A 14,281-nucleotide genomic window follows, 5' to 3' on the forward strand; every position below is an offset into this window, starting at 1 on the left:
AATTATGGATCAACGTCAATCTGTCATCTCTGTAAAATTTAAAAACCCTGAATTTTATTACAGACAGTTTATCATATAAAAATGAAATCCCCGAGATAAGACCATATATCATTTCCCGAATTAAGGCTTTCTTTACATTGGATAGGCTTCTCCCTTTATTCCCAAGGCCCACCACGGTATATTTGTACCCGTCTAAGGGCCCACGAGGGTATATTTTGATCCGAAAATAATTAACCCGGGCCAGGTACGGCAACTGCAGCCTGCCTGGAGAAATCCATGTGCCTACTTCCCAGTTCGACAAAAAGATAGGAGGGCATTTACGTCATTTCCACCTCCACTTTATTGACTCCTCATCACCGTCACTGCAGCCCTGCCACGGGAAACAGTTAATCCACCGCAAATACACCAAAACCCCAACGGTACAAAAGGAAGAAAAAATTGACCCCTCACGCGAACCCATCCAATTCGTATAACTAAACCCTCGACCGGTCCAATAAACCGGTCAAGCCACGTCCTTCATCGATAGTATCGCTAGAATGGACTCGTCCACGTGTCGATTTTCCATTGGCTTAATTCCGAGCATCCAATGTCCTATTTGGTTGGCTTTTTCTACTTTATAACCCACTCGACAAGGCAATTCTAACTCCTGCAATTATTTTCTCTTTTTCTCCTCTGTTTTTTGCCTTTTCCGGCTCTTACGCAGAAGATGGCGCCAAAAGCTCACCGTTCTCCGTCTACGTTACCAGAACTCCGGCAGCTTATTCTCGTTCTTCTCCTGTTTGTAGCCCCAGTGGCCTCCAATGCCGGTCATGACTATGGCGATGCGCTCAGAAAGAGTATTCTGTTCTTTGAAGGACAGCGCTCCGGCAAGATTCAGGCAGATCAGCGAGTGAAATGGCGTCGAGATTCTGCCATGAAAGACGGTGCCGATCACGGAGTAAGCAAATCTGCAAAATGCATTTCATCATATCACAAACACTGACCTGAGATTTCTCCGCGAAGGAATTTCTCGTTAAAAAACACGGAAAATCTCAAAACGGAAAACCGTACAATTTTGTTTTATTTTTCCTAATTCTAGATTTACCCTAATCCCCTATCACTATCATTTGTAGCGTTCCATTTTCGCTAAATGTTCTGAAAAACGAAGAAAAAGAAGCAAAAATCTCTCTATGATTTGCACATTTCTAGTGAGATATGTCTTTTTTGTGTCCGTTATTTTGTCGCACTCGGAATATTTTTTCAATGCTTTTGTTGAAAACCTTTTACTTGAAAAAGCTTCTCCCCACAAATAATATAGGTTACCAAAAAATGAAATGTAAGTAAATCAACATATTAACGGCGTCAACTTTTCCGTTTGGCAGGTGGACTTAACGGGCGGGTACTATGACGCCGGAGATAACGTGAAGTTCGGTTTCCCAATGGCATTTACGACCACACTATTATCCTGGAGCGTGATCGACTTTGGCAAAAACATGGGCCCAGAGCTGAATAACGCCGTTAACGCCGTTAAGTGGGCAACGGACTATCTCCTCAAAGTAACGGCGATACCCGACACCGTCTTCGTCCAGGTGGGAGACGCATTCTCAGACCACAACTGCTGGGAGCGTCCGGAGGATATGGACACTCTCCGTACGGCCTACAAGGTGGACCGGGCCCACCCAGGATCCGACGTGGCAGGTGAAACGGCTGCCGCGCTGGCAGCAGCTTCTATCGTGTTCCGGTCACGTGACCCCGCCTACTCCAGTCTACTCCTCGACAGAGCCGTTACCGTAAGTCGCTTTCACACGATCTCAACGTATTTATTTTTCACTCTGCACAAACGCATGTGAGGCTAAAAATAACGGAACCCGCGTTACGGAATGTCACTTTCAGGTCTTTGAGTTTGCTGACACGTATCGTGGGGCGTACAGTAGCAGTCTGAGAAAAGCGGTTTGCCCTTTTTACTGCGACTTTGATGGGTATCAGGTGACCGTTGGATGATTGTAACAGAATGCTCAACCGTTGGATTTATTTCTTCGCTATCTAAATTGGGTTTTTTTTTTTAATTTTGGGTTTTTGTTAGGATGAGTTGCTTTGGGGAGCGGCGTGGTTGCACAAAGCGTCGAGGAAGCGCGAGTATAGAGAGTACATAATGAAGAACGAGGAAATATTGGGAGCTGGAGAGAGTATTAATGAATTTGGTTGGGATAATAAGCATGCCGGGATTAACGTTCTCATTTCCAAGGTACGACCTGTTAATATATAAGTAAATGGGGGTGAGAAATATACGCATTTTTTCTGCTTTGGCTTTCTTGTCTTGTCGTGTCTTATCCCTTTCTCTTTAGATTTTATACTTTATTCTCATACCAGTATTGTAGACTTTAGCTTATTATTCTCATACCAGTATTGTAGACTTTAGCTTATTATTCTCATACCAGTATTATAGACTTTAGTTTATTATTTTGGACTTAGGATTTGCTAGGTAGTTTCTGACTTTTGCATGAGAGAAAGCCACGGAGGCTCACTTTTTTAGCACATTTTCTCTTATTCGTTTTATCTATCTGAGTTCTCATGCAAAATTCCCCGGAGTGCGAAATTTCTTAGCAAATCCCTTCGGACTCTGTACTATTTGAAGTCCTAGCTAGGGCCACTAGCACTCTGATGGGCTTTTTTGTTCCTCAATGGCCCCATGGCACATGTGCATATTGGTAAAGGAAGACTGCAGAGATTGTGGGCCCCATGATAAATGAAACTTTCTCAGAGTTCAATGGCACTCGCTGTCAGATTAAAGCCCCTATCAAGATGTGGCAAGTGGGTCCCCCCCCTATCGTCAAACAAAGTGGCTAACTTTCGACCGTAACGCCGATTTTTAGCAGTTTTGTGTTTCACACTGACGCATCACGACTTATATTCACCTTGTTTTAATGACCAACGCACCCTCGACCAAAACCAGTCTGGATGCCTCGGTATAAGTCACTAAAAGGGTAGAATTGGGAACCTAACCTCGGACTTAAGAGAGTAATAAATCGGGAGTCATAGCTATTTATAGTTTCTCTAAAATTAGCAGACCCAAACCCTATTAAATGGGGCGGTACCTCCAATGAACGGCAAAAGACATACCTTTCATGCTCTTTTCTAGTAAGCTATGCATTTAATTACTGTGTTGTCTCATGTGCACATTAAATAAGACACGGCCCCTCATGTGAAACGACACCTTGAATGATCCTAGTCCGCCTCACGTACCCCAAGAAAACCAGTGCTTTAGTTATTAGTGCTATCAAATCCACTCTATAGAAGGGTAGAAAAGTACCAGTCTGTCTCCTCTTCCAACGTCTTACATTCTATCCCCAATTAAAACAAGGAACTCAACTTCATTGGGTAATTTTAGCTTAGCAATTCTTATAAAAATTACCAGTGCCCACTTACCATACCACGCATTATCTGGAATATCAAGGACTTTTCTGTAATTTTGATTTTAGCTCCTCTTGCATTTATATATGTCCAGGAGGTGGCAATGGGAAAAGCAGACAATCTACTCGCCTTCAAGCAAAGAGCGGATAACTTTATCTGTTCTCTCCTGCCAGGAATATCTCATCCTCAAATTCAATATTCACCAGGTTTCATAAGTATTTTTAGTTTCTGAAAGGTGCTGATATTTGGCTATTTGCACCCCCTTACACACAAATAAGACATCGAGTCTTACGCCACCTTTTTTTCCTCGTTGCAAAAATCAGGGGGGCTTCTCTTCAAAGTTGGAGGAAGTAACATGCAGCACGTTACGGCTTTATCTTTCTTACTTCTAGCTTACTCCAACTACATCAGTCATTCCAATCAGCACGTGCCATGTGGCCAGATCTCTGCCTCTCCAGCTCAGCTGAAACAGTTGGCAAAACGCCAGGTAAACCTCTTGAATTCAGGAAAATGCCATAATACGGGAATAACTGAGACTCTTGAGACTTATAATTGGATTGTTTGATTTATTTATATACACATGATTTTGGACTACATATTTAAATTGCAGGTAGATTACATTCTCGGAGATAACCCCATGAAGATGTCGTACATGGTAGGATACGGTGCACGTTACCCTCTACGTATACACCATCGGGCCAGCTCGCTTCCTTCGGTTGGGGCCCACCCGGCCCACATTGCCTGCAAGGCTGGAACACGCTACTATCTCAGCCCAGACCCCAACCCTAACCTTTTGGTTGGGGCCGTTGTTGGTGGGCCCAACACAACGGATAATTTTCCGGATTCAAGGCCCTATTTTCAAGAGTCGGAGCCCACTACTTATATTAACGCGCCATTGGTTGGATTGCTCGCGTATTTCTGGGCCCACTAGAACACCACCTGATTTTGGGTTTGTAAAAGCTAAGGGTGCGTAGTAGGCATAATGGGTATTCTAGTAAAATAGATCTGATTGTTACATATATAATACAATCGGGAAAGCAGCATTTTGTAATTACTAAGGCCTTAACGTTTTGTGTTTCTTTTCCTTTGTTTTTGTTTTTTTCCTTGATAATTTTTGCTTTACTGTCTAATGAAAACATGAGAGGAAACATAAAGTTAGGGTGAGTTTTGGATTTATGGGCCGGGCACAGTTTGTAGGTTCTGTCGCTTGGTTCGTGTCAACGTTCAGTTCGCAGTTTGCAACTCCCTTACAAACTCATGAGAGAGAGAGAGAGAGAGTTTCGGTCCAAAATTTCGGAATTTCTGAAAGGGTGCCATTCAGTTTATCATTCCTCTTCTTTTTCAATTCCCAAGTCCGGTTTTTTTCATTTCATTTTAAAAAAAATGCAGACTTTTGGTCTTGAAAGGGGGTAGGATTATATTAAAATTCTATTTTGAGCAGATCTTTCAATTTCTATCGAAAAAGAGAACGAAAAAGATGATAAACAAAAGAAGCTCTCTTATGATCTCATTACTTGGCCATATTTCGAATTCATATGAAACATGATGGAAAAATAGCCCTACCATATATGGGTTGTAAGATCTTATGTGGGCAATCACTATATCTAAAATTGACAGTCTAGATTGAAAAATGAGATTAAGAGTGAAATTATTGGAGTTAACCATTAACCAAAGTGAACAGTAAAGACATCTCATACATATTTAGACATTGATGGTTAGTGTAACCCTAGATTTAACTACATCGGGTAAGTATGGATGGTACAATTGGTTAAATGGATTAAGCCAATTAGACTTGTAATTTGGGTTAAATTCTAGGAAGTCTTTTTTTATAAATAAATTGGTTGGTCTCTGCTACCATCTAAACTAACCAAAGGAGATCTTCCTCACCAGAGATCAGGCAGACCATAGAAGCAGTAGAAGATATAGTCCGACAAATCCGTGTCTCGGTAGATCAAGATAAGTTCTTAATCTTTTTTGTATCTTAGTTTACTTGCATGGTTAGATCCTTGGATTAATAGATCTATAGTATTGATTCTAATTAGATTTTGATAAATCTTATTACACTACTGTATTTTGATGATCGCACTCCTAACTTTATTAAATGTACGGTATGGCCCGCACCATAGGATGATTCAAAATCAATAATCAAGATCTAAAATAAACAGGGCCTAATTGTTCGTTGATAGCTCCTTGATAAATGTATGATCAATGCTATAAGTTGTAGTACCCCAGTTTAAGATAATGAGATTAGTGCGAGTAACAAAAAATGAGGATGCAAATATCAGCAGCCTTTGGAAGCTTTTACTGAATCAAGAAAGTTGATATCAACAATCCCTACTTTTGATAATGGCACGCATGTCCTTTGGATTAATTCACCAAGCATTTGTAGTGAATTGGGCAAAAAACACAGCCACCCAATCAAGCGTGGGTTTTGGGATATTTTGAGCACTTGTAAAAGTAGAACACGATGAACTAAACTTTTCCATCGACATAGAAGAAAATTATGGAGGCAATAACACAGCACGCGCAACCACGGCCCACACCATATTAAGGCCCACTCCAAGGGAACCAGTTAACATCGTGGCCCCACCGTGTACAAATTGCACACACTAGAAAACTCAGACCCTCCAATGTTCATCGGCAATCGATCATTAGATGGAGATCAGTTTATTCGCATGCCCTATCCGAATTAAGCCCTTGAGTTTTGGGTTCAGTGCTATTTGCGGCCAATGTGGGCCCTTCTAAATGGGCCACAAGGAAGGATATGATCACAAATTATCTGCCACGTGTACATTAGGTTTCTTATACGATGATTCATTTGTAAAAATATGAGAGGGGAGGGAAATGTTCAATGATCCAAACTATTCATCTATTAGGCCTTGCAATGGATTGGCAATGGGTCAAAATCAACTCACATTAGGACCATTCTAGGGCACTAATTTGTGGTTGTGAAATTGTGTATACAGATTGTTGTTTCTTTATAGTTCCCCTCATTTAACAGCCTCTAACTGAAAGATTAGGCCCAATTCTTCTTGGATTTCAAGAAATGATTTTCAAATGTGGAATGTAGTGAATTATAAGACAAGCGCAACAACGCATGCCAATAGGTATTCAATCTTATTAAACCATTATGGGTGTGTGTTTTGCTTATGTGGTGGTTTTTTATGTCAGAGTAATTAGGTCAAGCAAAAGGTTGCTTGAAGCATTACACCCAATTTGGAATACCAAGTTTGTTGCCTCCAGCCCTTATATATAGAGATACACTAGGGTTAATGACTGGTTATGGACTCTAGCCCATGTAGGCCCACTACACCAGTCCATTATCTTATTGGGCTTATATTAGAACATACATGGGGTATATCATATACCCAACAATCTCCTCCTATGTTCTATATATAGCACAATCCAATAGATAGATAGTGTGATGTCCAAATAAAATATTGAATCATCCACATCACCATATCATAAAAGATCTGTAATTCAGCTGAAAACACGAATACTTTTATGATTAACCAAGAGTTTTAGATATAATCTAAACTCAACCAAAAGATAGTTTCACATATAAGTGAACCCCACTGATCTTAGAGGAATTCATTCATGGGGAATGATTCTCATCGAGATCCAAAATAAAGTTTCACAAACAAGTGAACTCTATATATACTGAAATGAAAGTATAGTCTTCATGACTTTAAAAGATTTACTCATCAAGTAAGTCATCATCATCAAAGTTCAAATCAAGACAAGCTCCTTCTTTTTCGCCAATCCCTGTGAATTATCAAAATATGGATTTCATGAGAATGAATCCAATCAGTTGTGTAAAACATGAATTACACATGAAAATTTCTAGTTCTACCTTAAGAAGAACTTAGTACAATCCCATAATTCACGAAAGTATCTAGTTCTATCATAAGAACATAGTTCAATTTCTTAAATGGCTAAAAAAGTATCAGTATCACTCTCACCATAGGCATCATTGTCAAGTTTCAATAAAGAACAAGACCTAAATAGCTTCTTTTGCAAAGAACCATTCCTAATTGTCAAGTTTCAATAAAGAACAAGACCAAATAGTTCATTTTGCAAAAAACCATTTCATGTTTCTTTTTGGAATGTTACAGTCATCTTATCCATATTTGAGTTAAGCTGTATCATCAAGTTTGGAATGTACAACCTTTCCCAAAAAGGACATGTCATCAAATGTGGAATGACACACAACTGTAAACATCATCGAAACATATCAAGTGCCTATCTTGGCCAAAAAGGGAGATTCGAAGATTCAAAATAACATGGATGTAGGTTAAGTCCTGTCTATACAGACTTTAACCCCATCTCCCCACAGTTTTGAATATTCGATCTTTGTTCAGTCCCTTTGCGAGACCTTCAGACTATTATCCTTCGATTTCGTATCAATCAAAGTGATAATCTCGTGTTCTTGAGATAATTCAGCATATGGCATGTTTCAGCCTAAGCAGTCTCATCTTACCATTAAAGAGTGAGTTCTTCACAACCATTATTGTAGCTTGATTACCACAGAAGACACATAAGGAACTAATCCTTAACTTGGTCAGTAGAATGTCCATAACTATAATCAGAATCTTTATCTCCTCTGCTTTCATTTGCAACTGAAGCTAGAGCATAAAGTTCTAATTCGACTTCCACACAACATCAGTAGAGTTGTTGTCCCCGAATTCTAATCCCCATGATGCATCAGAATATTCTTCCACGATAAGTGGATGGCCTTTATTCTAAACTGATTGGTAATCTCATGTATGAATTGTGTTGCACTAGGCCAGACATAGCCTTTATAGTTGGCATGCTGAGTCGTTTTACTAGCAGTCTTGGCCATGAGCATAGAAATGCCCTTATGAGGCTGATGAGATACCTTTCGTGTACTCAAGAGTATGCTCATAACTATGGTGGCCATCCACTTATCGCTGTGGAGAATACAAGGTTGGGGTTTGAACATGAGATCCAAAGTTGAAATCACCCACTCTTCTACAAACGTTAATCGAATGGTAAAAGTTCCCTTCCCTTCAAAAATGAGAACCAAAGCCAAGAGATAGAAGCAGACGTCCAAAATTAGGGCTTGAAAAATTTAGCGATCTCGGATTTGGGTATTGGATTTGGTTCGTGCCTTGGTACTTGGCTTTGGCTTTCTCAATTCACAAATCAGGTGCACTCTTTTCAATTTGTGTTTTAATCTAAAAATAAAATGGAAAAGACTGTAATTCCCTTTGAGATGGTCAAACTTCAATCATTTGGAGGCTCGAAATTTTATTTCTGGAAGCGAAAGACTCAATTCGGTTTGAAGTACTTAAATGCTTAGTATACCGTCTTGAGTACCTTTGCTGATACGATTGAAAGTGTTGAGGAATCTCAATGGATTCGAAATGAGGATTTCTACAAAGAATATTTGTTAAATTGTCTCTCAGACCGTCTTGTAGAAACTTATAGCAAGTTTGACACTATTACAGATATTTGGGATAATTTAGATGCTCAATTCCAGAGGAGGAGGAATTGTCCAAGACTCATTTAGTGGACAAATTCATGGATTTCAAGTTCTAAGAGGATATGGAAATCACTCCCCTCGTTACTGATTTAGAGAATTTGATATCTAAATTAGCCAATGAGAAAATAGTAGCCTGTGATCCGTTTCTTGTAGGTGCAAGTGGGACTGGATAATTTCAAACGATTCATTCGAATCGAAGATGAGAATAGAGCTAGGAATAACTTGGAGATGGTTAGATAGCAACAGTCAGTTGCTAACACGGTGATATATCCTAAGAACTTTCCTAAGAAATCCAAGTCACCTAAGAGTGATATCCTCAAGTTGGAAGCCAAAAAGGCTGTCTTTAAGAAAAAGAAGGGCAAGTGTTACACCTGTGGGAGATATGGTCACTTTGCTGCAGATTGTAGGCAACCTAAGATGGTTAATTTGACACACCATATAAGGAAGCTACTATGTTGGTAGATAAGGCTGAGCCTAAAAGTTTCACTGTCATGTTGGGAAAAGATAAGGCCAGTAATTCTTCAAACTGGTGGATAGATACAGCTGCCATCTGTCATACTTGCAACTCAAAGAAACTTTTCACTAGTGTTACTGAAGTAAAGGAGACTGGTACAGTGGCTAGTGGAGCAGACATGGAGGTCACTCACACTAGTACTGCGAACTTGGCCCTTTCTTCAGGTAAACAACTACCTTTATAAGATGTTAAAGTAGTTACTACTATTTTGGTTTATGCACTTCATTTATTTGTGGTAGAGTAATTTTGATTGTTCACTCAACATATTTTGGTTGTGCATATTTGATAGATGGTATGTATGGTTTGAGTTTAAAAAATGAGACTGTTAGTCAGGATAGTTCACTGCTAATTGATCCTAAGTTGTTACACAACCGATTGGGACATGTAAACTCTCAGAAAATGATCCAACTTCCTAACACTCATAATATATCATTAACTATGTTAATTAAGTATTGACAAGTGTAAGTTTAGGAGTGATAAAAGAGGAGGAGGATACACAATGACAGGGTTTAAGGAATTATGTGCCTCTTAGAGCGTAATCCTTGAAACCATTGCTCCTCACTCGCCTCAATCATTTGGCATAACTGAGTGTAAGAACATGACGTTAACTTAAGTGTTAAACTCCATGTTTTGTCAGCTAGCATGCTGGTTGCATTTTGGGAGAAATTGCTTTGGTTGCAAGTCATATCCTGAATAGAGTGTCAAACTCATTTGCTCCTCCATTCTTTATGAGTTATGGCTTATGTGATAGAGTACCCAAGGGTTATGGTGAGGACTATGTGACCTACCATATGGAGAATAATCCATCATCCTGTTAGGAAGTGATGAGATCTAGGGACTCTATGTTATGGGCAGAAGCCATTCATGATGAAATGAGCTCTCTGTTGGTTATCTAACTTGGTAGCTAGTCGATTTGCCAATGAGGCTAAGACTATGGGTTGTAAGTAGATATTTGTTTATATGTGATTCTACAAAGCTCGTATGGATGTTAAGCTCTAACAATCCTTGTATTGGTCTTAATCAAGCACTTAAATTGTGACATCAGACATTTGACAGAGTAGTAAAGAGCTTTGGGTTTTCTGATCAATTACTCGGATAAATGCCTTTACTATCGTTTTGTGTCGAATTAGGTTATGATTATTTGCTTGTATGTAGATGTTGCTTCTTGTTTTCAATCTCTTTATGTGATGAGTAATAGCATTCGATATGAAAAGACTTGGGTGTTGTTAACATCATTCTTGGTATGAAAGTAAGTTTTTGAAAAGCAAGGAATCACCCTTGGCCTAGCCCATTATATGAAAAACTACTTTCCTTTTGATGATGCAGTGAGTGCAAACCGATTGAGACACCATTTTAATTATACCACGAAGCTGATCTCTAAGGAAGAGACAGTGTGAATCAGTTAGATTATTCTAAACTGATTGGTAATCTCATGTATGAATTGTGTTGCACTAGGCCAGACATAGCCTTTATAGTTGGAATGCTGAGTCGCTTTACTAGCAGTCTTGGCCATGAGCATAGAAATGCCCTTATGAAAACATGAATCCTTTTATGACAAACCATATGGTGATGTGGACGATTTAATATTTTGTTTTGAACATTACACTATCTATCTATTGGATTGTGCTATATGTAGAACATAGGAGGAGATTGTTGGGTATATAATATAACCCATGTATGTTCTAATATAAGCCCAATAAGATAATAGACCGGTGTGGTGGGCCTATTTGGGCTAGAGCCCACTAACCTATTAAAACCCTAGTGTATCTAATATATATAGGGGCTGGAGGCAACAAACTTGGTATTCCAAATTAGATACCTTGGGTGTAATGCTTCAAGATTGTCAGAGTAATTAAGTCAAGCAAGAGGTTGCTTAAAGCATTACACCCAATTTGGAATACCAAGTTTGTTGCCTCCAGCCCTTATATATAGAGATACACTAGGGTTAATGACTGGTTATGGACTCTAGCCCATGTAGGCCCACTACACCAGTCCATTATCTTATTGGGCTTATATTAGAACATACATGAGTTATATCATATACCCAACATTTTATGCGTCTTTTTTTTGAAATGGCAATTATTATATATCATAGCAAATTAAGGAGGCCTTGATGGACCACCCATATCTACAAAAGGAAGCAAGAAAGAAACAGGAAAGAAGAAAAAACAAAATACAGAGAAAACCTCTTCTTAGGGAGGAAGGTGGTCGAACCACATAATAGAACCACCGGAAACACCAGGCTTAGCTAGCGCATCCGCCTTATCATTTGCCGATCTTCTAACATGCTGAAAGCCGATAGCGAACCCTGCAGTTAAGTCCTCAATCTCATGAAAAATGGAAAGAAATCTCCACGGAGGAGCCACCCCACCTTTCAGCCAACGAATCACATTTAACGAATCTCCCTCAACAATTGTCTGATCCATCAACCTTCTATCAATATTCAAAATTCCAAAATGTGCCGCCCTCACTTCCGGTTTTTGAGTGCGTCCGTGTGCTTATTCTAGCACTTTATGAGATATAATCATAAATGTCCATCATCTGCATATGTTTCCATATATTTTTATGATTTTACAAGATTTCAACTGATATTTCCATTTGAAACCGACATGTTTCCATTTTCATCACGACTGAAACACATATCGAAACTGAAAATTGAAATCCTGTTCCGATCGTCGATGTCATAACCATGTACTCTACTCCTGCATTAGATCTAGCAATTGTGTGTTGCTTCTTATTGCTCCATGATACAAGAAAACCAATAACCTTAACATTAACATTAACATTAACATGGAATCTTATGACAAACCTCCTCGTGCCAGGATTACATGCTAAAACTGATTATTAGATTCGAAAGTAAAGTTTAGCCCATGATTGTTTTGGATTTTGAAATTTTATTTGGATTCAAAACTAATTATTGGACTCAAAATTGCATTTAATTTTAAGTCACGTAATCAGCTTTGACTTAAAAACAAATTTTCGGAATCCAAAAAGTTCAGGAATCAAAATCAATTCTCAAAAGCCAAAACGAACAGGGCCTTAGAACCATTCAATGATAGTGGATTTTGATGCAGGCCCAATTCACTACTGCAAGGCCTTAAGATAAATCGGTTGGATCATTGAACAAGTGGACCCTACTTGGACTAGTACTTAACGGAACCGGTATAGTGTAGATCATGGGGACCAAAACTCAGTGGTTGAGCAGGCCACCATCTATTGTGCTTAAAGATAAAGTGGATTGAAATATGAAACCTAGAGTTGTAGTTTACTTTGTTTGCGGCCAATCTGTTCGTAGCTTTGAGCAACAGTTGACCCTTAATCCCTCGGGGCACGCGTGCTACCGACCCACCTATTGTGTTCAAAGATAAGTGTGAAGGCCATAGAGTGGCCCGTTAATTCTACAAAGGATAATACCAAAAGTACCCCTTCAACCATCCTTAATACGTGAACTCCTACACTACGTTCCTCTTTGCAAATTATCTTATATAAGTAATTACGCCCCAAGTGATGAGCCTACTTAAACCCATTCCGCTTCTTCTTAACTCCTCTCATTTCGAAATAATGGCAATTTTCCAATGGCCTTTCCATCTCCTCGCCGTGTTGTCAGCCTTACTCCTCTTTCCCGCGATAATTCCGGCTGCTCCGGCACCCAGTCCATCAGTTTCCGGCAATAACGCCACGGAATTCATCCGTACAAGCTGCAGCGCGACTCTCTACCCGGAAATCTGCTACACCTCCCTCGTGGCCTACGCAAACGCCGTACAACAAAACCCAGGCCAGCTGGCAAGCGCAGCCGTCTCGGTCAGCCTCAAGGAGGCTCGGCGCGACGCCGCTTACTTCTCGGCTCTCTACCGAAACGGCTCAGCCAACGCGAGAACCCGCGCCGCTCTTCACCAATGCGCGTCCACGTTTAAGGATGCGATCGACCTTATGCGCGTATCTATGGCTGAGCTGAGCCAGCTAAAGACGGGCAACTATCTACGGTTCCAGATGAGCAACGTGGAGACGTGGATGAGCGCTGCTCTGACGAACTTGGACACGTGTACGGATGGATTCGAGGACGTGGCATCGGGGCCACTGAAGTCCGACGTAGGCAGCCGGGTTGCGAATGTGAAGGAGGTGACAAGCAACGCACTTGCGCTTGTCAATAGCTTTGCTGCCAAGGTGTAGTGAACGAAATCATGGACCGTTGATTGTTCGGGCAGTGATATTAGTCTGATGTTGTTCTGGCCGTTGATTTGGACTATATGATAATACGACAAAGAAAATGTTTTCGAAAAAGCTAATTAAATTAAAGTTTAAAATACGGGAAAGGGGTGTATCTATTAATCCGTGGGGATGTAGGCAGCAAATATAAACATGTTTTATTTATGGAAAATTCTAAAAATGATTATTATTGTCACTATCTGAAAGTGCAACCGTGGAATAGACTAGTGGTGGTCGGTTACATCAACTATCTCAATTGATTGTCAATTTGTAATCAAGTGCTAGGAGCCTACTTAAAGAGAAAAAATTAGAAAACAAAATGAAACAAGAATTGTTTAAGCTAGCACAAGATTATATCCAAGGTTTAAAATTTCGGTTTCGGTACCAGTTTTGGACCCTGAAAATTTGAAATTTCAGTCGAAATTTCTTCCTAAATTCTAAATTTTTGGCCGAAATAAATGACTGTTTCGGTTTTTAGTGGTTTTGGTGTCGGTCGGATTTTGGCCGAAATTTAAAACCATGATTATATCAATGCTGGACCAATGGGTTTAGGTCCCTCATGGCAGCTACTGCTCTTTATAATATAATTATTTGATAATTACATACTTAAGTTTGATTAATACCATAAACATGGCATGAGGATAAAAAGGTTGAATTACTAAGGA

The 14,281-nt window shown here is 39.7% G+C and overlaps 1 protein-coding gene and 1 pseudogene across 1 annotated transcript; both read left to right on the top strand.

The window, feature by feature from the left end:
* Positions 1–605: 605 nt before the first annotated feature.
* LOC143881740 (endoglucanase 8-like) lies at positions 606–4,474 on the top strand. Its single transcript, XM_077384994.1, has 7 exons — positions 606–937; positions 1,362–1,769; positions 1,873–1,965; positions 2,063–2,224; positions 3,485–3,596; positions 3,714–3,877; positions 4,001–4,474. Exons 1-7 carry the CDS (start codon positions 707–709, stop codon positions 4,319–4,321), a joined length of 1,491 nt encoding a protein of 496 aa, XP_077241109.1. The 5' UTR covers positions 606–706; the 3' UTR covers positions 4,322–4,474.
* Positions 4,475–12,904: 8,430 nt separating this feature from the next.
* Positions 12,905–13,815, top strand: LOC143881741 (21 kDa protein pseudogene; annotated as a pseudogene).
* The last annotated feature ends 466 nt before the right edge of the window (positions 13,816–14,281 follow it).

This window comes from Tasmannia lanceolata, unplaced genomic scaffold (assembly GCF_043159265.1).
Source record: "Tasmannia lanceolata isolate RefF3 unplaced genomic scaffold, GAP_Taslan_0.1 ptg000007l, whole genome shotgun sequence".
Classification (NCBI taxonomy): domain Eukaryota; kingdom Viridiplantae; phylum Streptophyta; class Magnoliopsida; order Canellales; family Winteraceae; genus Tasmannia; species Tasmannia lanceolata.